We start from the raw sequence: 20,548 nt of genomic DNA, 5'->3' as shown, positions 1-20,548 counted from the left end.
GTCACTGGCCATTGGTACTAGCTTTGGAAAACAGCCTGAACTTTTAAACGTGTTTCAGTGAATGTCAGGTGATAGCACAAGTTAGAGTCCATGTTCATCCTGGGCTCTATGTCATTTGCAGGATAACTACACCTTTGCACAACCAGGGATCCAGAAGAAGGTGAAGGCACTGGAAGAGCTTGTCAGCCGGATTGATGGTAGGTTCAGAGGGAGAAGAGTTCTCTAGCAGTAGCACAGTTGATTCTGATATGAGCCGGTTGTACTTGTGGGTCCTCTCCTCAGCTGTCTTCCTAGCCATGACCCTTTCCAGTGCACTCAGTGCTGCTGGCAGCACCAGTATCCTTCCATATCTCAGCAGGAAGGCAAAGTGAGAACTGTGCTGTTATCTCAAGTTCTTCTTTCCCCTTGGTTTCCTATCACCAGTCTCTATCGGTTCTCCTTCAGCAGCTCTCCTCAGTACACCCCTTCCCCATTTCCCCAGCCACAGCTCTGGTCCAGCTTCCTTCTCAGAGGACTTGCCTCCTCCATACTCTTCTCTTCCAAACTATCTGTCACACAACTGCATCTTTCTGCAGCTCCGTTCTGGCCACATCCCTCTTCTGCTCTGAAGCCTCCCATGACTCTCCATTGCCTTCAGCATCCAGCCTGTCGTCCGGCCTTGTCCTTCATGTTGTGATGTAACTCAGAACTCCTGGGCTTGACATGGAGTCTTCGGGCCTGGCTGATACCCGAGCAGGACTTTACACAGCTTCCCAGGACTTGTGTGGAGTGGGGAAATTGAGATGTGGCTCTTCCTAAGGCACATGTCTTTGAGGAACAGCCTTACAGGAATTCCTCAGCTTTAGCCTAGAGTTGTAGAATGTTAGAATGAAAGGACAACTCAGGAAGCTCTGCTGTTGACTGATGAAGAAACTGAGGCCCCGGGAGAGAAGTCGGTGGGATCTCTAACACTAGTTAAGTTGTAGTAGCTCCCGCAGGACTCTGCCTGTCCTGACTGACACAAATGTTATTTGTTTATAACATTTATAAATAACAAATGTTATTCCCAGGCTTTCCTACTCATTGGATTTTCTGCTTCACCCAAGCAAAGCCTTTCTTCCCTAACCTGCTGCCCACCCCCACCCCCAGCATTGTATATATTTCTGTCTTCTTTCCCAGGTTCTCTTTTCATGAAAACCTTCCTTGAGTTGTTCCACTCACTCTGTTTTATGACTCAGCATTTCAGTCTTCTGAACCCATTTGTTTATTCACAGTTACTTCCCATATGCCGCATGTGGAATGTTTTTTTCCGCTGTGTCTTATCACTCTGGCCCAGCTGTTAGCCCTCACGGTGGGGCCCCGCGGGCAGGTCTCTGACATCCCTCAACCGGAGCCTATCCTAGCACAGGGTGTATGCTGCCCTCTTCTGGGGGATAAGCTGGCTGCCAGAGGCTGGTCATCAATCAGGTTCCAACAAGCAGATGCTGTGGTTTCTGCCACTGTCTGCCCTATCCTTATTTTTTCCGCCCTTACAAATACATGATACATAAAGGCATAGTACTTTGGAATAGTGGATTTTTAAGTGTATATATATCTTGGATGTTTCTTTGCATTGTAGAAGTAATACTTCCTCATTTAAAAAAATTTAAACAGGCTGGGGACAGTGACTCACACCTGTAATCCCAGCACTTTGGGAGGCCGAGGCAGGAGGATCACTTGAGCCCAGGAGTTCAAGACCAGCCTGGGCAACATGGTGAGACCACATCTCTACAAAAAATTTAAAAAGTAGCTAGGCATGGTGGCACACGACTATAGTCCCAGCTACTCAGGAGGCTGAGATGGAAGGATCTCTCAAGCCCAGGAGGTCGAGGCTACAGTGAGCCAAGGTCGCACCACTGTACTCCAGCCAGGGTGATAAGGTAGGAATCCTTCCTCTCCTTAAATTCTTCTCCCCAGAAATAACTGTTGTTTTTTGAGATGGAGTCTTGCTCTGTCGCCCAGGCTGGAGTGCAGCGGTGCAATCTTGGCTCGTTACAGCCTGGACCTCCTGGCTCAAAGGATCTTCCCACCTCAGCCTCCTGAGTTGCTGGAACTATAGGTGTGCACCATGATGCCTGGCTAATTTTTGTATTTTTACTAGAGACAGGCTTTTGCCACGTTGCCCAACCTGGTCTTGAGCTCCTGGGCTCAGCAATCCGCCCACCTCGGCCTCCCAAAGTGCTGGGATTACAGGCGTGAGCCATGGCACCTGGCCATTGTTAATAGTTCTTCTTTCAAGAATTGTTTGAAATATTTACCATGTGCCAGGTGCCACTGTAAGCACTTTACTTGTGTTTTCTCGTTTATCTTCCCTGAAACCCTCTGAGGTGTGAGTGATTATTCCCATTTTATAGGTTAGGAGACTGAGGACAGTAATTTAGAAAACAATCCCACTAAGCATTATTTGGAGAGCTGTCATGTAGAACAGCAGTCAGGTTTATTTGGGCTTACCTGAGAACACCACACGAACAACAAGGGCTGGGAGTCAGGAGGCAGCTGGTTTTGTTGAATATGGCGAAGCGCTTTCTGGTGAATCACTTCATATGTCAGTGGAAGAGGCTGCCCTTGAGTGGAGTTTGTGAGCCCCTTTCGCTGGCAGTGTTCACATTCCTGCTGGCTAGCCATCTGGCGGGGATGCTGAAGAGGAGTTCCTTGCCAGTAGGAGGGTGGCCAAGGTGACCTCCATGGTTCTTTTCCATTCTGGCTCCTTCTCTGATGAGTACTAAGGTGGAGCAGCCAAGTGAACTTCACATCCTCTGCTTTGTGGCCAGAGCGGCCCCGCGAAGGAAGTGGGGCTCCTAGAACATCGCTGTGGGATGTTAAAATAGTTGTGTCTGCTGGCCTGAGTTAACCATGCAGTGTTGCCGTGAGATGATGGAATCAAACATAAAGGACAGTCAGACGCCTGTTTGCCCCTCTGTGTCTGCTTACCCATGGGAGGGGCAGTAAGAAGTGGGGGCCGCTGTTTTGGCTCCTGTGGCCCTTTCAGGGTCCAGTCCCCTAGGATGATGATCCCCAATGATGCTTCGTGTTTCAGAGCAGGTACATAATCACTTCAGGAGGTACGAGGTAGAATACCTGCAGTTTGCCTTCCGCTGGATGAACAACCTGCTTATGCGGGAGCTTCCTCTTCGCTGCACCATCCGCCTGTGGGACACATATCAGGTAGGAGGGATTCCCTGGCCTCTCTGTGCCAGGCTGTCCCTGAGGTGTCCAGCTCCCTGCCAAGTTGTGGAGTGTAGCTGCTTAGAAGTTTCCCCTCCTCCCCGTTTCTACTTCCATGTCTGCTTTAGCCTCAGGGCAGGGCCTTTGCTTAGTCTCTTCACAACTCCATCTCCCCAACCGTGAAAGAGTTTCCCTCCTCCCAGTAGGAATGGAACTGAAAGGACCAGAGCTGAATCCTTGTCAGGGCTGGGAGACCTAACTCTATTTTTTTGCTTCCCAGTCTGAACCAGAAGGGTTCTCCCACTTTCATCTCTATGTGTGTGCAGCCTTCTTGATCAAGTGGAGGAAAGAGATCTTGGATGAGGAGGACTTTCAGGTGAGTGGCCAAGAGCTTAGCGTGGGCAGGGAGTGAACATTAGAATGGGAGTTAGCCCCTCAGTGGGCGGCGCAGACAGAAGGTGCCACAGCAGGTACCTGGCTGGGAGTAGGAAGGGAGAAGGGGTGCTCTGAAGGGGTCATCCCTCTTAGTTGGCAGGAAGTCACTGGAGCCCAGGGTTCTTCAGTGTGAGAAGGGTCTTTGTGCCAGAATGGCTGCAGAGTGACTGGGCAGGCCTGAGAGATCTTTCAATCATTCATTGACAAGCATTTATTGAATGCTTGCCACATGCCAGCACTGTCAAAGACAAAGGCTATATTAGGAAGTAAAACAGAGAGAGGTCTCTGTTCTCATAAAGCTTACATATTCTGATAGTGGTGGGGAGACATACAGTAAACATCATAGTAAATGGTAAATTAAAAAGAATGTAAAGGTGCTAAGAAATAATATTTTTTTAAAAAGTAGAGCAGGGTAAAGGTTTTATTAGGTGATAGAGAAGAGATAGGTTGCAATTTCGAATAAAGTCTCGATAGGTTCACTGAGAAGGTGACGTCTGAGGAAAGACCTGGGGAAGGTGAAGGAGCAAGCCACCTGGACATCTGCAGGAAGAGTGTCTAGGCAGAGGAAACAGCCAGTGCAAGGGCCTCAGGCAGCAGCATGCCTGAGCCATGGAAGGAATCATGGCGGTCACTGGTGTGGCCTGGAGCAGAGTGATCCAAGCGAAGAGTAGGAAGAGGTGAGGTCAGAAGAGTCACAGGGACCCAGATCACAGAGGACTTTGTAGCCACTGTAAGAACTTTGACTTTTACTCTGAGTGGAAGAGGAGCTCTAAGAGAGCCATGAGCAGAAGAGAGTGGCACAATCTGACTTACGTTTCAATAGGGCCACGCTGGCTTCTATGTAGACTGTAGGTGTGGGCAAGAGTGGAAATAGAGACCACCCAGGATGCTACTGTAGTCCTCCAGATGAGACATGAAGGTGGTGGGACTTGGATGGTGACAGTGGAGGTGTGAGAAGTGGCCAGATTTTGGATCTATTTAGTAAATAGAGCCAACAACATTTCCTGATGAATTGGGTGTAGAGTACAACAGAAAGGGGTGAGTCTGGATGGCTTTATAGTTTATGGAGAAGGCTACAGTGGGGACAGCAAGAGTCTAGCTTCGGGCATATTGGATTTGAAGTACCATTAGACGTCTAAATAGAGAGGCAGACTAGGCAAATATATCTTGAGTTTGGAGTTTGAAAGAGAGATCTGGACTGGACCTATAAATTTTGGAGCCTTTGCCTAGACGCTACTTAAAGCCAACACACTAGATGAGATCCCTAAGGAAGGAAGGATGGACAGAGAAGGGGACCAGGGCCCCAGCCCTGACACACTCTTATGTGACTACATGAAGAGGTCAGGGAGCAGAGGAGGCTGAGAGGGGATGACCAGAGAGAGTACAGCCTCCAGGAATCCCTGGGGTGGGGGTGCTTCAGAGTCCCTATGTAGAAAACTCAAGAAGAGCCTGTGTTAGGTGGTGGGTGGGGTAGGAGCTGTTCCAGGGTCAGGGAAATAAGGATTTAGGAGAGAGATTGTCAGGCTCTCCAAAGAGAATCATTGGGGTTATGGGTGGGGAGTGTATTACTTTTATGCTTTGCACGTTTCTGAACTGAGAGTTTTTTTGGTTGGTTTGTTTTTAATAGGTATATACTTATTTTAAAAGCAAGGGGAAAAGCCAGAGAAAGTTGAATGCTTTTATAAGTTCTAACTATAACGTAGATGTTCTGAAGATCAGCAGTGTCTCATGTGATCCCTGAGCGTTACCACTCTGTGATTGGTGTTAGGTGGCAAAAGAACAGAAGACTGTTTAGTAGATAGATGGAAAGACAGGACCCAGCTTGCCCAAGTAAGGGCTGTGGAAGAAAAAGGAGAGCGGATGCGTTGATTTCTGTGAGTAGATGCTAGCCATGGTGCCAAGGCTTCAGGCTACTGATTAAGAACCATGGCTTCTGCCAGTGAGCAGCATGTGTGGCATTCTAGGATAAATGAGGACAAGGGGCTGGAATGGCTGTATGCCGGGATGAGCTATCCATTTTGATAATGTGGTTGAGGTGGAGCCGGATAATAAGAGCATGAAGTTTAATTTAGTTATCATGAGCGAGGCTCAGAGCTTTGCCATATGTGATAAAAGTGCTTCCCAGATCAGCTCAGGGAGGTGCAGATGATTCCTGGAACGGCTTTTAGCAGTTCACAATATCGGCAGAACAGAGGACAATACTCTGTGACTTTACAGCTATGTTAATCCTGGAGATGTTCTTTACTGGGTAGCATTTTCAATTATCTGGTAGGTCTGCGGTCTTTTGGCAATACCCAGCAGAACAGCATTGGGACTATTGTCTGCTGCGCTATTAACACCTCGATTAATCCTGTTCGTGGAGGAGTCTCAAGTCTTTCTTTCAGACAAAATAGAATGGGCGATTAAACTGGATAAGGTGAAAAGTTCCTCCCACCTCCATAGTTCTAAAATTCTATGAATGATAAAAGAAGAAAATGTGCCTGGGTGTTAGGCTAGACAGGCAGTGCCCTTTAGGAGACAGAATCATGGCAGAGGTGTGAGGAACAAGGGCACAGAGCATTGTGTAAGGTTGAACTGTTGGGTGTGACTTTCGCAGAGAAATTAGGCACGTGTATCCTAACTGCTGAAGGGCTGCTTGTGGTGAAATCACTGTGAAGGAAGCTCTGTAGATGAATACAGGTATTGTAAAAAACCAAACATGCCCAGCCTGGAAGAGAAGTTTTAGGGCTAAAAGCCACCTTAAGTGACTCAAACTAAAACCAGGTGAAGTGGTTACAGAAATAAAAGTGGTAGTTGCAGCAGTCTTAGCAGACCAGCAAACTGGTTACACTTAAAGAACAGGGAAAAAGAGCCAGATATAAGGGAAGCCAGTAAGGGGTCCAGAGAGGAAGCAGATAGCTTCCTGTCAAGGTTGGGGACTGTACACAATAGTACAGTGGTTAAACCATGGTCTTTGGAGCCAGACTGCCTGGGGTCAGATCCCAGCTCTCCCACTTTCCTAAACATGCAGCTGTAAGTAAGTAACTTGTTTCTCTGTGCCTCCATTTTCTTATCTATAAATGGGGCAATAGGACCTACCTCCTTGGGCTATGATGAGATTAAAGTAACAAATACATGTGAGGCAGTTAGAATAGTGTACTTGATACATAGTCCTCAAAACAGTGCGCTTATTATCATTGATGTTAATACTACCTTTAGTGTATTCATGAGTCCTGGAAGCAATGAGGCAAGCTTTAAAAACCCACTTTTCTAATTAAGTGGTTTTTAACATAATGAGTAAACCACACAAGGTTCATACTGGGGGAAACTGCTGACCTGGATGAGGAAACTGGGATGAGGCATCAGAAAACACAGGGGCAAAGGGCTGGGTCCCAGCTGCAGCAGAACCCCCCAGCAGCAAGGGTGCGTGCTTCTCCCTGGCCAAGCAGTTGTCTGGGGCCACTGCCTGGCAGAGGGACCAAAAACTGACAAGGAGATCACACTGAGAGGTTTCCTTCCTGAGACCGCTGGACAAAGAAGCCTGAGGCACATTTGCACACAGGACTCTGGGAGCAGAATGGCTGGATCCTCCGGGGCCCATGGGTGGCTTGAAATGAGAGCTGTCAGCAGAGCTGGGTCAAAGCCTCTTGTGGTAGGAGGGGACTCTCGACAATTCCTGCCCTCAGCCTGGGCTAGTGTAATAGAATCGTAGTAATAATGTTAGGTTGAATCATATGCAATTGTTTTTGTAGATCAGAATGATTGAATATTGGCAGTTTTGTGAGGCTCAATCTAATAGCAGCTAAATCTTAGCGCTTTATTATTATTATTATTATTTTTCTTTTTTTGAGATGGAGTCTCGCTCTGTCGCCCAGGCTGGAGTGCAGTGGTGTGATCTCGGCTCACTGCAAGCTCCGCCTCCCGGGTTTACGCCATATTCTCCTGCCTCAGCCTCCCGAGGAGCTGGGACTACAGGCGCCCGCCACCTCACCCGGCTATTTTTTTGTATTTTTTAGTAGAGACGGGGTTTCACCGGGTTAGCCAGAATGGTCTTGATCTCCTGACCTCATGATCCCTTTGGGTTCCCAGCACTTTGGGGAGACCTTGGCCTCCCAAAGTGCTGGGATTACAGGCCTGAGCCACCACGCCCGGCCTTTTTTTTTTTTTTTTTTTTTTAAAGTAACTAGGCCAAGGTCACCCGAGTGAGTGGTAGAGGCCTGGAATCCACTCTCTGAACCACTATGCTTTGCTGCCTGTCAGTCCCAGGCCTGCCAGGTGCTTCCTGGAGCTCTTGAGCTAAACTCACATGGTGGCTGTTCCCAGGCAAGGATCTGCTTATGTTTCCACCTCAAGATTTCTTCTTCCCCATGTATCCCCCTACATTGGAGATTGCTAGCAGGCTTTCTCCTCACAAAGAAACATTTAGCAACAACAACAAAAACCTATTGTTTTAAAACTGAAAAAGAATTCCTCCCAGGGTCTTCCTTGTGACCTCCTCCTATTCTGGCTCCTGGGTTTTTCTCCTTCCACTGCCAGAAAGATCCGTGATCTCCTGCTGCCGTTTCATGCTCTCCCTCCAAGTGGCCTGAAATCACCTCGCACGCATCCCTGGGGGAAGCAGAGGTTCTAATGCTCCAGGGCGGACTGCAGCAGGGAGTCCACAGGGCTGGTGCAGGTTATGGGTGAAGAGCAGCTCTGGGCCTATCTGTGGAGCCGTAGAGCCCTGCCTGGGCCCTGGTGGAGCTCTCAGGCTTCAGTTAGATCAGTGGCTGGGGAGGCCGTGTTGACTGGGGAGGAGCAAGAGTCTCTGAGACACAGGAAGTGTTCTCTGTTTTCATCTGGGTGGTGGTTAATTGGGTGTGTACTTAGGTAAAAAGTCATCAACCTGCACGCTTAAGATTTATGTCATGAGTCCACCCTCAAAAGGTTGGAAGGAAAGTAAATGGTGGAGACAATGTAAGAGTGCTCAAATCTACCTACCAAATAGACAAATAGATGTTTTTTTTTGTTTTTTTTTTTTTTTTTTTGAGACGGAGTCTCGCTCTGTCGCCCAGGCTGGAGTGCAGTGGCCGGATCTCAGCTCACTGCAAGCTCCGCCTCCCGGGTTCACGCCATTCTCCTGCCTCAGCCTCCCGAGTAGCTGGGACTACAGGTGCCCGCCACCTCGCCCGGCTAGTTTTTTGTATTTTTTAGTAGAGACGGGGTTTCACTGTGTTAGCCAGGATGGTCTCGATCTCCTGACCTCGTGATCCGCCCGTCTCGGCCTCCCAAAGTGCTGGGATTACAGGCTTGAGCCACCGCGCCCGGCCGACAAATAGATGTTTTCTACCCATTTTGATGCAGGTCGTTTTTACATAATCACAATTCATTACCACAGTGTACAGTTACGTAAGTTATGTACTACTACGGAAGTGAAGGGAGCTTCTGTTACCCAGCGGGGAGCCTGACGAGGACTGTATCTGCCCAGAGGACAGGGCCATCTGGGCCAGCAATAGTAGGCCTGTCAGGGCCTCCTGTTTCCACTCTGATCCTAGAAAAAGGAAGTAAGAGGCCAGGCATGGTGGCTTATGCCTGTAATCCCAGCACTTTGGGAGGCCACGGCAGACAGATCACCTGAGGTCAGGAGTTCAAGACCAGCCTGGCCAAGATGGTGAAACTCCATCTCTACTAAAAATACGAAATTAGCCAGGCATGATGGCACACACCTGTAATCCCAGCTACTTGGGAGGCTGAGGCAGGAGAATCGCTTTAACCTGGGAGGCGGAGATTGCAGTGAGCCAAGATCGCGCCAGTGCACTCCAGCCAGGGCAGCAAAGTGAGACTCTGTCTCAAAAAAAGAAAAAGAAAAAGGAAGTAAGCAAAGGGAACTTTTGAGGGAATACAGCTGGAGCCTGTGAGTGCTGAGAGGCCTGCTATCCCCACAGGTGTTTGTAATAAAAACATGTTTTTATTCCCAACAGCCATTGGCAGAATATGCCATCAAGGCAGGTTGCAGATGTCAGACTTGGGGAAGACTTCCCAAAGCAGATGAATGTCAGACCTCAGGACAGGAACTGGTTGAGTGAGTTCGTGATGAGGAAAGGCATGACAAGCCCCCTGTGGTCACTGCAGCACACATAATTACAACCCAAAACCAAGGGGTTACAACAGGGAGCAGGGGAACACCTCCAAAAGTCAAAAATTCACTGCACGTGTAGACGAGCATAAGCTGTGCCCAGTTGTGGGCACTTAGATGAGCAGCAGGCAGAAAATCTGTACAGTATTAAGCAACCCATAGGAGGCCTGAAAACCGACTCTAGGATAATAGTTCTATGAAGAGTGTCTGCCTGAGTCAGAGGGGACAGGTGCCTGAGCAAATACCTCGTCACTCTATTCTAAAAAGTCATCTCGGGAAAGCAGCAGCAGCAAAGCCCAGAACATGGAAGCCCAGGAATATGTCGGCCAGCGCCAGCAAGGCCTCAGAGGGCTCAGGACGGAATCTGAGGAGCACCATGCAGGGCACTCTAAGGACTAATAATCAACATTTCTTTAAATACATAAAAAGAGGCCAGGTGCAGTGGCTCATGCCTGTAATCCCAGCACTTTGGGAGACTGAGGCAGGAGGATCACTTGAGCCTAGGAGTTCAAGACCACCCTGGGCAACATAGGGAGACCCAGTCTCCAAAAAAATATTTAAAAATTAGTCAGGCATGGTGGCACACACCTGTAGTCCCAGCTACTTAGGAAGGTTGGGTGGGAGGATCATCTGAGCCAGGGAGGTCAACGGTGCAATGAGCCATCAGTGGACAACAGAGTGAATCTCAAGTGAGTGAGTGACTGAGTGAGTGAGTGAGTGAAATGACAAGGGAGTCAGCTGGAAGAAACCATTGGAGAGATTCCCACTCTGAAGGTTTCTTTTGTAGGAGACAGGTCAGGGTTATTAAATAGTGCTAAGCCCGTAGGATGTTCCAGACCTCAATAATAAACTAAATGTAAATAAATCCCTTGAACCAGATGGCATCCACCCACCACTTCTGCAAGAACTCAAGGGTGCGATTGTGGAACATTGCCCAAATGGGGGCCCTGTCTTTACAGACATTTGGTGAATTGCCAGTTTGAATCCTGCACACAAGGGTTCGGAGGGAACCCTGGGAACTGAAGATCTTCTGCCCAAAACAAGCTGGTGTGAGAAAGGGCACAATTCCTAGACATATGAACAAAAACAAGCCATTGAGGGAAACTACACAGCTTTCTTTGAGAGGAAACTTTGTCAAATGCCTAGATTCAGGAAGATCCAATGAATAAAAGTTTGACTCTCAACAAGCTTGTATGGCAGGGACGTGTTTTTGAAAAGTTGTCTTGGGACCAGAGGAAATGTTTTGCCTCCTCACTGATTCTCAAAATAGAAGAGGTTTGTTTTAAAGTATTTGACTAGAAAGGTATTTTTACATGCTTGAATACACTTTACATTTGCAAAGAATGTTCCAGTACTGCAAAGTGATTCTATATACAGTATCTTATTTAGTAGCACATATTTAATGTTCTTTTGTTACTCATCATTATACATCCTGTCTTTGGTTGTGCCAGCCCTTATTGCAGAGTAAAATTAGTCAACTCTTAGTCACCAGCTGGGTCACACTGGTGGCTGGGAAAGACCAAGAAGAGGCAGAGGAAGAAGTGGCACTGATAATAAAAATCCATTCAAGAATTTAGCTGTGGCCGGGCGCGGTGGCTCAAGCCTGTAATCCCAGCACTTTGGGAGGCCGAGACGGGCGGATCACGAGGTCAGGAGATCGAGACCATCCTGGCTAACACGGTGAAACCCCGTCTCTACTAAAAATACAAAAAAAAAAAAATAAGCCGGGCGAGGTGGCGGGCGCCTGTAGTCCCAGCTGCTCAGGAGGCTGAGGCAGGAGAATTGCGCGAACCCGGGAGGTGGAGCTTGCAGTGAGTGGAGATCTGGCCACTGCACTCCAGCCTGGGCGACAGAGGCAGACTCCGTCTCAAAAAAAAAAAAAAAGAATTTAGCTGTAACACATCTGCAGCCGGTTCACACCTCTCAGCTGTAAGACAAACTGGATACTTTGTAAGGACTGTGGCCTATTATGCACCAAAATCCCTTACTAAGATTGTCTGGGTGAGCTGCCTGCTGGGTCCAGTGATACATTAGTAAACAAAGAAGTTGAAATAGAAGGCTAACATATGCTTTGGATTGCTTGGCAGTGTGACACCAATATGGCATCAAGCCTTACTATGAGTCCAAGGACTTAATGACTAAATAAAAGTAAAAATGAACAACAACAAAAAAAGTGAATGCTTCTAGATTTCCTTCAAACAGCCTCTTTTATGACTTCTCTTCTTTTTGTTCCTTCTACTTTATGCCTTACTTCTCATGCCAGGGCAGGCAGTATATAGTCTAGTGATAGTGAGCACATGCCCAGATTGTCTGGACTCAAATGCCTGGCCAGCACTACCCTGTGACCCCAGGCAAGTTCCTTAACCCTGTGCCTCAATTTCCTCATCTGTAAAATGGAGGTAATAATATGTATCTCATAGAGAGATACATATGAGATTAATCCTATGAGATTAATCTCGTAGGATTAAACAAACTAGTACAAAGTACATGTGGAACATTTAGAGCCCATCTGTTACGTAATAAGTGCTCAATAAATGCCATTATACTGATTATCTTTGGTGTTCTTCCTCTTCCTCCTCAATTATTCTCCCACCTTTATTGGACAGTCTTTAGTGGAATTTTCCTATACTTTTCCTATACGTTTCCCTTTTCAAAGTCTCTGCTTATTACCCACTATCCCTTTACCTTTGGCCTCTTATCTAATTGTTTTTTTTCCACTGGTCACATATGACTCAAAGTCCTTCTCTGCCATATTGCCTTTTCCTGTGTAGATTTTCAGCAGATAACTATGCTTGGCCCTTTTCTGCCATTTCCAGCTGTTTTCTACAAAAGGTGTTTGCTCCCTTTCTATTAATTGGGAATCTCTTTCTGATGCTTGCCCTACAAGCTTTCTTCTCCTGCTGACTGTAGTATCTCATCTGAGTGCATGTCATACTTAAGTGCTCCCATTAACTGGCGTTGTAACAAATCTTCAGTTGTTCCCTGCCCTGGTAGTGTCTCTTCTCTGCCCCTAGATAAAAGCTCCTGATTTGTGATTAGCACTTTCATCCCCCAGCCATAATTATTGTTTATACTTTTTTTTTTTTGAGACGGAGCCTCGCTGTGTCGCCTAGGCTGGAGTGCAGTGGTGCAATCTTGGCTTATTGCCACCTCCGCCTCCCAGGTTCAAGCAGTTCTCCCGGGTTCAAGCAATTCTCCTGCCTCAGCTTCCCATGTAGCTGGGACTACAGGTGCACGCCATGACACCCGGCTGATTTTTTGTATTTTAGTAGAGATGGGGTTTCACCATGTTGCCTGGGCTGGTCGTGAACTCCTAAGCTCAGGCAATCGGCCTCCCAAAGTGAGTTTCTACTTTTTAATCCATTGGGCAGGATTTCCCATTGTTGCAGCATGAGGACAGCAGGTGGTAGACTAGGGTAGGGGCTAGAGGTGGGGATGTTGCAGTTTTAGGTATAGCCACCAGGTGGTAGAGTGGTTCCTTACGGCTAAGCGTCACTTCCCTTGGGGGAAGTGGGGACGTTCACTTGTCCAGGGGTGGAATTATTTGGAAGCTTTTGAGAGGTTTCTGTTAAGACTGGAAGAATTGGAAATTATAGGTAGATCTCATCTCAACAAAGAGTATTCTCGGCCGGGCACGGTGGCTCATGCCTGTAATCCCAGCACTTTGGGAGGCTGAGGCGGGCAGATCACGAGGTCAGGAGATCGAGACCATCCTGACCAACACGGTGAAACTCCGTCTTCACTAAAAATGCAAAAATTAGTGAGATGCAGTGGTGCGTACCTGTAATCTCAGCTACTCGGGAGGCTGAGGCAGGAGAATCGCTTGAACCTGGGAGTTGGAGGTTGCAGTGAGCCAAGATTGCCTCTGCACTCCATGGCAACAGAGTGAGACTCCGCCTCAGAGAAAAAAAAAAGTATTCTCTTCTAGAGAGCTATGTCCTTTGTTGGCTGTTCTTGTTTGTTATCAGTTATGCAAGTGTATGTAACCATCATAGAAAAATTTAGAAAATTCCTGTAAGAAATCTTAGGCTGGTCACAGTGGCTCACGCCTGTAATCCTAGCACTTTGGGAGGCCGAGGCGGGCAGATCAAGAGGTCAGGAGATTGAGACCATTCTGGCTAACACGGTGAAACCCCATCTCTACTAAAAATTAAAAAAAAATTAGCCGGGTGTGGTGGCTTGTGCCTGTAGTCCCAGCTACTCAGGAGGCTGAGGCAGTAGAATTGCTTGAATCCGGGAGGCGGAGGTGGTGGTGAGCCAAGATCATGCCACTGCACTCCAGCCTGGGCCACAGAGCGAGACTACATCTCAAAAAATAAGAAAAAGAAATCTTACCACACAGAGGTGAATATCACAAATCTTTAAAAAATTTTTGATTAATATGCATTTTATTTTATGTATTAATATTTAAAACCATTATTCTGAGGAGATGGATGGGGTTCACCAGACAGCCCAAGAGTCTAAGGTACAGAAAAGATTGAGACCATTACAAAGAGAGTCTGCCTAACTTAGGCTAGAAGTTGCCTGCCTGAGGAGAATGTTAGCAAAAAGAGGCAACGCCTTTTCCAGTTGTTGTGGGATAGGGGCACGTTGCAGGAAGGAGGTAGGAAGCAGGAGAGATGAGTCAAAGGGACCACAGGCCAGGGAATTCATGGTGGCATGGGGGTGGGGGTATGTATTATAGTCCAAGGTCAACATTTTAAAAAATAAGTTGAGATAGAAATGATGGTTCTCTTTCAAAGAAAACAAACAAAAAAAGCTTTGAGGCAGACAGGACTGAGGCCAGGATAGAACCAAGAGAGAATGACTCCTGTGAGAGGGAGTATTCCAAAGATGTTCCGATCAGCTGAAGGCAGAGTTTTTAAAAGCAAAGCATCTGCTGGGTTGAGTGAATATCAGTAACTGGTTGAATAACTGTTCTGGTTGAGTGAATTTCTGTAACCATGTGACTGGAGGGGTTTGCCTGGAGGGTTGGAGAAAGCAGATGCCAGCAACCATGGAGGGGAGAGTGGGGACCTTGGGATGTGCAGTCTTCTGGTGGTTCACTACCATCGTGACTTATGGCTTTGAGTACTGTTCTCTGGCTTGGAGACCAAAGGGAAGACATTAGCATTAGCAAAGTTTGCTGTTTTTAATGAGAGTATTTAGTGCTGGTAGAGATCTAGGGAAATGGGCATTTTTCTGGAATGTATTTTCTGGTTGAATGTTAAAGACCTTTAAAATGTTTGTGGCAGGCCAGGCGCAGTGGCTCATGCCTGTAATCCCAGCACTTTGGGAGGCCAAGGTGGGTGGATCACCTGAGGTCAGGAGTTTGAGACCAGCCTGGCCAACGTGGTGAAACCCCATCTCTACTAAAAATAGAAAAATTAACCAGGTGTGGTAGCACACACCTGTAATCCCAGTTACTCGGGAGGCTGAGGCAGGAGAATCGCTTGAACCTGTGAGGGAGAGGTTACAGTGAACTGAGATCTTGCCACTGCGTTCCAGCCTGGGCAACAGAGCAACACTCTGACTATAAATAAATAAATAAATAAATAAATAAATAAAGTTTATGCCCTTTGAAATAGTAATTTCATTTCTAGGAATTTGGCTTAGGGAAATAATCCAAGATAAGACTTTGTGCATAAAGATGTTCATTATAATTTTTTATAGTGAAAAACCAGAAATAATTAAATGCTCAAAACAGGAGGATGTAAATTATGGTACATCTTACCTCATGGAAAATTCTTTGGTTATAGAAAATATCTACGAGGAATTTTTAATATTAGAGGAAATGTTTATGGTAAATGCTGAATAAATTCAAAATTATATAGAGAAACTATTTCAAGCATGTAAAATGTGTAGGAAAAGGACTGGAAGGAAATATGCCAAAATGTCTTAAAATGACTTCCTCTTGATTGTGAAGTTATCGGTAATTTATTTTCTGTTTTTTTTACTTTTCAGTAAACAAAATTTCCACAGAGTAGCTTTGCCCAGGCTGGAGTGCAGTGGTGCGATCTCGGCTCACTGCAACCTCTGCCTCCCAGATTGAAGCAATTCTCCTGCCTCAGCCTCCCAAGTAGCTGGGATTACAGGTGGCCACCACAATGCCTGGCTAATTTTTGTATTTTTAGTAGAGATGGGGTTTCACCATGTTGGCCAGCCTGGTCTCAAACTCCTGACCTCAAGTGATGGGCCCACTTTGGCCTCCCAAAGTGCTGGAATTACAGGCATGAGCCACTGCGCCCAGCCCAGAGTAGTTATTACTCAAAAGAAAGTTATTTTATAACACAATAATATACAAAGATTTTATTCTATAAGATGCATAAGTATAATGAGAGAAAAGTGAAAGGCTTCCATCCCAAAGGGTAACACTGTGAACAGTTTCCCACTTCTCTAAAATGTTTATATGTACATGTACCTATACAAATATATTGTTATGTTTTTTTCTTTTACCTAAGTGGGATCATACTGTAAATATTTTTCTGCAACTGCCTTTTTTATCCTTTCCAAAATGTCTTCTATATCTTCCCATATTGATACATGTAGACCGGCTTCACTTGTTTCAAGTGCTGCCTTGCATCTCATGATGTGGATAATCCATGGTTTATCTCACCATTCCTACACTGGCAGACGCTTTTCTAGTATCCTTTTTCACTATTTGAAGCAATGATGCAGTGAATACCTTTGTACACACAATAGTGTGACTATTTCCCTAGGATAGAGAGTTAGAAGGAGAGTTGCTGGATCAAAGACCGAGTGCATTTCTTATTTTGATAGATATGGTATGTATTTAAGATGATATAAACTTGTCTGCTGTAACCACGACCTCAAAATAACAGTGACTTAAAACAAGATGGTTGTTTATTTCCCTTCAACTAACAGTCTAAGTGTAAGCAGTCCAGGGCTAACATTATGGTTTTGGAGTGTTAGGGACTTTGATTTATTTTGTCTTACTACTCTGCCATCTTCAACACGTGCTTTAATTTTATGGTCTAAGATGATCACTTCTACTCCTCCATTCATATCCATTTTTTAGGAAGGAGAGAAGTTTAGAGCAAAACCTGGAAGTTACACCTATCATTTTTGTTCATATCCAGAATTGGCCAGAACCTAATTGTGTTGGCCACACATAGCAGTGATGTGCCTTGGGCAGCTTTATGCCCAGCTACACTTCTAGAACTAAAGGAGAAAATCTCATAAAGGATGCACAAGACCTTTCCACTGAGCACTGCAGGACGCTGCTGGAGTATTCAGTCAGCTAGGAGCAGGGTTTGTAAGTCATCACAGTGTGAGTGGCCACTGGCATTAGTGCGTTAGCTATTCACATGGATAGTCTGTTTTCCCATTTGGCTGTTCGCCTTCTTTCTTACTGATTTGTAGGCATTCCTTATAGATTTCATATATTAACCTTTTATTTTCTATAAATGTTATAAATATTTTGTCCGTTTCTTTTTTGTTTGTTTGTTTGAGATGGAGTCTCGCTCTGTCCCCAGGCTGGAGTGCAGTGGTGCTATCTGGGCTCACTGCAACCTCCGCCTCCCGGGTTCAAGCGATTTTCTTGCCTCGGCTTCCCGAATGGCTGAGACTAAAGGCATGTGCCACCTTGCCCGGCTAATTTTTTGTATGTTTAGTAGAGACGGGGTCTCACTGTGTTAGCCAGGCTGGTCTCGATCTCCTGACCTTGCGATCCGCCCGCCTCGGCTTCCCAAAGTGTGGGATTCCAGGTGTGAGCCACCGCGCCCGGGCTATATTTTAACTTTGTCAAAGGATCACTTGAACCCAGGAGTTCGAGGCTGCAGTGAGCTATGATTGCACCACTGCACTCCAGCTTGGGTGACAGAGCAAGAACCTGTCTCAAAAAAAAAAGTCATAATTATTGTTACAACTATTTAAAGAAATATGCATGTGAAAAAAAGACCGAAAATGAATACTTTAAGATTAAGAGAGGTATATTTGGATGTGATTATTTTTCTCTCTTAAAAATCTTTATTGTTGTCATTCCCTATTTATGTTTTTATGTTTTTAAAGAGGCAGATGTTAGTGGACTAGAGAATCAGCAGAGGCTTGCAAGGCTTCCTGAGGTGAACTAGGACTGAAAGCTGTGTGCTGTTGGGAGGAAGGAGGCTGGACTCTTTGGGATGTGTGAGCCAGGAGGAAGGGGCCCCATTCTAGGCCTTGGTCTCTAAGAATGGGGTTGCTGGTCCGCTGGTCTATAGTCTGGTATGATAAAAAAGCCCTTTCTTGCATTCCAGGGTCTCCTCATGCTGCTGCAGAACCTACCTACAATACACTGGGGCAACGAAGAGATTGGGCTGCTTCTCGCCGAGGCATACAGACTCAAGTACATGTTTGCTGATGCCCCGAATCACTACCGCCGATAGGTGCTGTCTCCTCCGGGGACCCAGACTGCCCTCATCTCTGATGGCAGTCTGATCACTGTGGCCACTGTGCGAGCCGTGGACCCCGGCCAGGAACCACTCCTGTTGTACAAAGCTCACACCCGCCGCCCAGGTCTTAACTTTCTGGCGTCCACCACTCCATGTCTCTGGATGTGTCACTTGGACCACTGTCAGTATTCCATGCCACGTGGATGGGCCCAGTTCTGGGAGAGGACAGAAAAGGTGGTACAGGGTTGTCTGCCCCTTTAAAAGAAACTGGACAAAGAAGGGGAAGGCTCAGGGTCTCAACTCACATTGTCCCTACAGGGACAGGCCCCAACTGAAAACTGTTGCTTTTTTTTGTGAACATAGTTTGATTTGATCACAGGTCAAAAACGCCTTATATTTTCAAAAGACTCCCGGCTCCTCTTCCCTCTCCCTGGTTTCCTAGCCCTTCCCCGTCTGCCCTAGTCTGAGCCAGTGAGGGGTAGCTTTTTAAAATCATTATTCTAGATGGAGGAGACACTGATGCTTGTAACTCTGGGAAGAGGCCTACACCCAAGAGCTAGGAATTTTATTTTTCCTTTTCTCACCAGGTGTCTGCATGTGTGTGTGGGTGTGAATGTGTATACACACCCATCAGCATTTAGTCACATGTCTGAATTTCTGTGTCCAGATGAGCCCCATCAGACTAGTTGGGAAGGGCCCCAGTGACCAAGTGTATAAGCATCCCTTGAAGAGGGATCAGGGCAGGGGAGGCAGAAGGGGCTGTTTACCTCTCCAAACTCCTTTTCCATGATGACCCACTCCAAGATATTATGTGTAAATTGTGTTATTATGTATATGGGTAAAGATGTACAAATATATGTCCTCTTTGTAAGCAGATATGATTTTATATTTATAATGTGCATCAACATGTGGAAGCAATCTAGGTCACTAGCACAGAGGAAGTTGCCAGGAAGGTGGCTTCAGCGCCTCCAGGTTGGTCCTGGGTGTCCTGCTGTGAGGGGTAGAACGGGAGGCTGCTGGAGTGAGTGGCTGAGCGGGTGGAGCCATCCCAAGCATCAGTGTCTCAGAGTCCTCCTTGCCCCTTTCTTCACCCTGCCCTCCAACCCCCAGACTTTCCTGGAGCATCTTCGCTTTGCTCCTAGCAGCCTCCCCAAGAAGGGACTGCAGAGGCGGGCAAGCCCTCTCTATGTGTTTTTATTCCCACCTTCCCCGGAATCTGGGGAGGGCTTTTGTTTTCACATTTTCAAGTTCAGCGTTGTATTCAGGACAGAAGCTGTGACTGAAGACTGTGCCAAGGAAAGGGGCTTCCTGTGTGTCCCTCGGGTTTGGGGCTCTTCTCAGAGAGCAGCACTCCTTGTCCCTTACTGTCACCTTCACTCCCCACACAGCTCATGAGATGTGTGACCCCTTGTTTGAGTTTTGGTATTTGGTAGTGGAGGGTGGGGGGATGGGGGCCAGCAGCTGTCATCCTCCTGGGAAGCCGAGCAGCATCCCTGGTGGGTAACACCCTTGAGTCTCTTTGCCAGTGAGGCCCACCACACCAGTGTGAGTTAGGTTTCTCATCTGGAGCTGTTTCTCAGGCATTCTTCCCGACCCTCTTCCTTTTCCCCTTCGGTGTGCCTCAGTGGTCCCCTCAACCGGACTAATTAAAGAAAGACACTTGTGTTCCCAAGTGGTGGTTTTATTTTTTTAGTTTTTATGTTTGTATGGGAAATTGTGGATAAAGTGAAAAGAATTGTAAATAAATGGTGTATTTCCTCCTCCATCTGCTGGTTTTTCTCCTGTGTGTTCATGGAACCTAAAGAGTCTCCTCTTCCTGAGTTTTTCTTGCTGATACTAGTACGTGTGCGGTCAGGCCTTCTGTGAGGTGAGCAGGGGATCAGCAGAGGATCAAAAAGCATTCTTAGAGGACAGCCAGCAAACACTTACCCAGCATCCATCTGTGAAAGGTACTGTGGAAACTACACAAATGAGTAACTTGGTAAATGAAACTACTAAAAGGAGTTAACTTGCCAACCACTTTGATAAGCACTTTACATGGATTATTTGATTCATCCGAAAGGAGTATGTTATCTGATGGAGGGTAGAAAACAGACTAGAATTTCTGTGCTGGATGAAAACCTGGAGATATCTAGTTTAACCCCCTCATTCACAGAGGAAAATCCAAGCCAAGGCCAAGGAAGACAGCATCAGAGTCATCAGAGTAAGAACCAGAGGACCGGTGTCCTGGCTTGCCTGTTCAGTGCGTTTCCACCAAAGCAGAAAGAACTAAGACGGCCGCCATGTAAGGTTGTCTTTAAGTCTCATTTTGGTCGTCAGCTGTTGATTTTTTTCTTGGTAACCTTACTGTGAAATATCTCAAGAAAGGTAGCTGATTACATTTCATCTACAAAGGACAGGTTGGAATGGTTTCCCCACCCAGAATTCCTTCCTAGGATTTATTTGAGAGCATTTCTTGGTTTCAGTC

At 46.5% G+C, this 20,548-nt stretch overlaps 1 protein-coding gene across 2 annotated transcripts in view; it reads left to right on the top strand.

Moving 5' to 3' along the window:
* TBC1D22B (TBC1 domain family member 22B) overlaps positions 1-19,846 on the top strand; it is a 75,486-nt gene extending 55,640 nt beyond the window's left edge. For both annotated transcript variants that reach the window (XM_045390792.2, XM_074038179.1), the window contains exons 10-13: positions 122-197; positions 3,056-3,183; positions 3,464-3,559; positions 17,947-19,846. In XM_045390792.2, the coding sequence (XP_045246727.1) occupies positions 122-197; positions 3,056-3,183; positions 3,464-3,559; positions 17,947-18,075 (429 nt within the window). In that variant the 3' untranslated portion in view covers positions 18,076-19,846. The remainder of the gene's footprint in view (positions 1-121; positions 198-3,055; positions 3,184-3,463; positions 3,560-17,946) is intronic.
* Positions 19,847-20,548: the final 702 nt, after the last annotated feature.

Source organism: Macaca fascicularis, chromosome 4 (genome assembly GCF_037993035.2).
Source record: "Macaca fascicularis isolate 582-1 chromosome 4, T2T-MFA8v1.1".
NCBI classification, from domain to species: Eukaryota; Metazoa; Chordata; class Mammalia; order Primates; family Cercopithecidae; genus Macaca; species Macaca fascicularis.
This window is presented reverse-complemented; position numbering and strand designations above follow the sequence as displayed.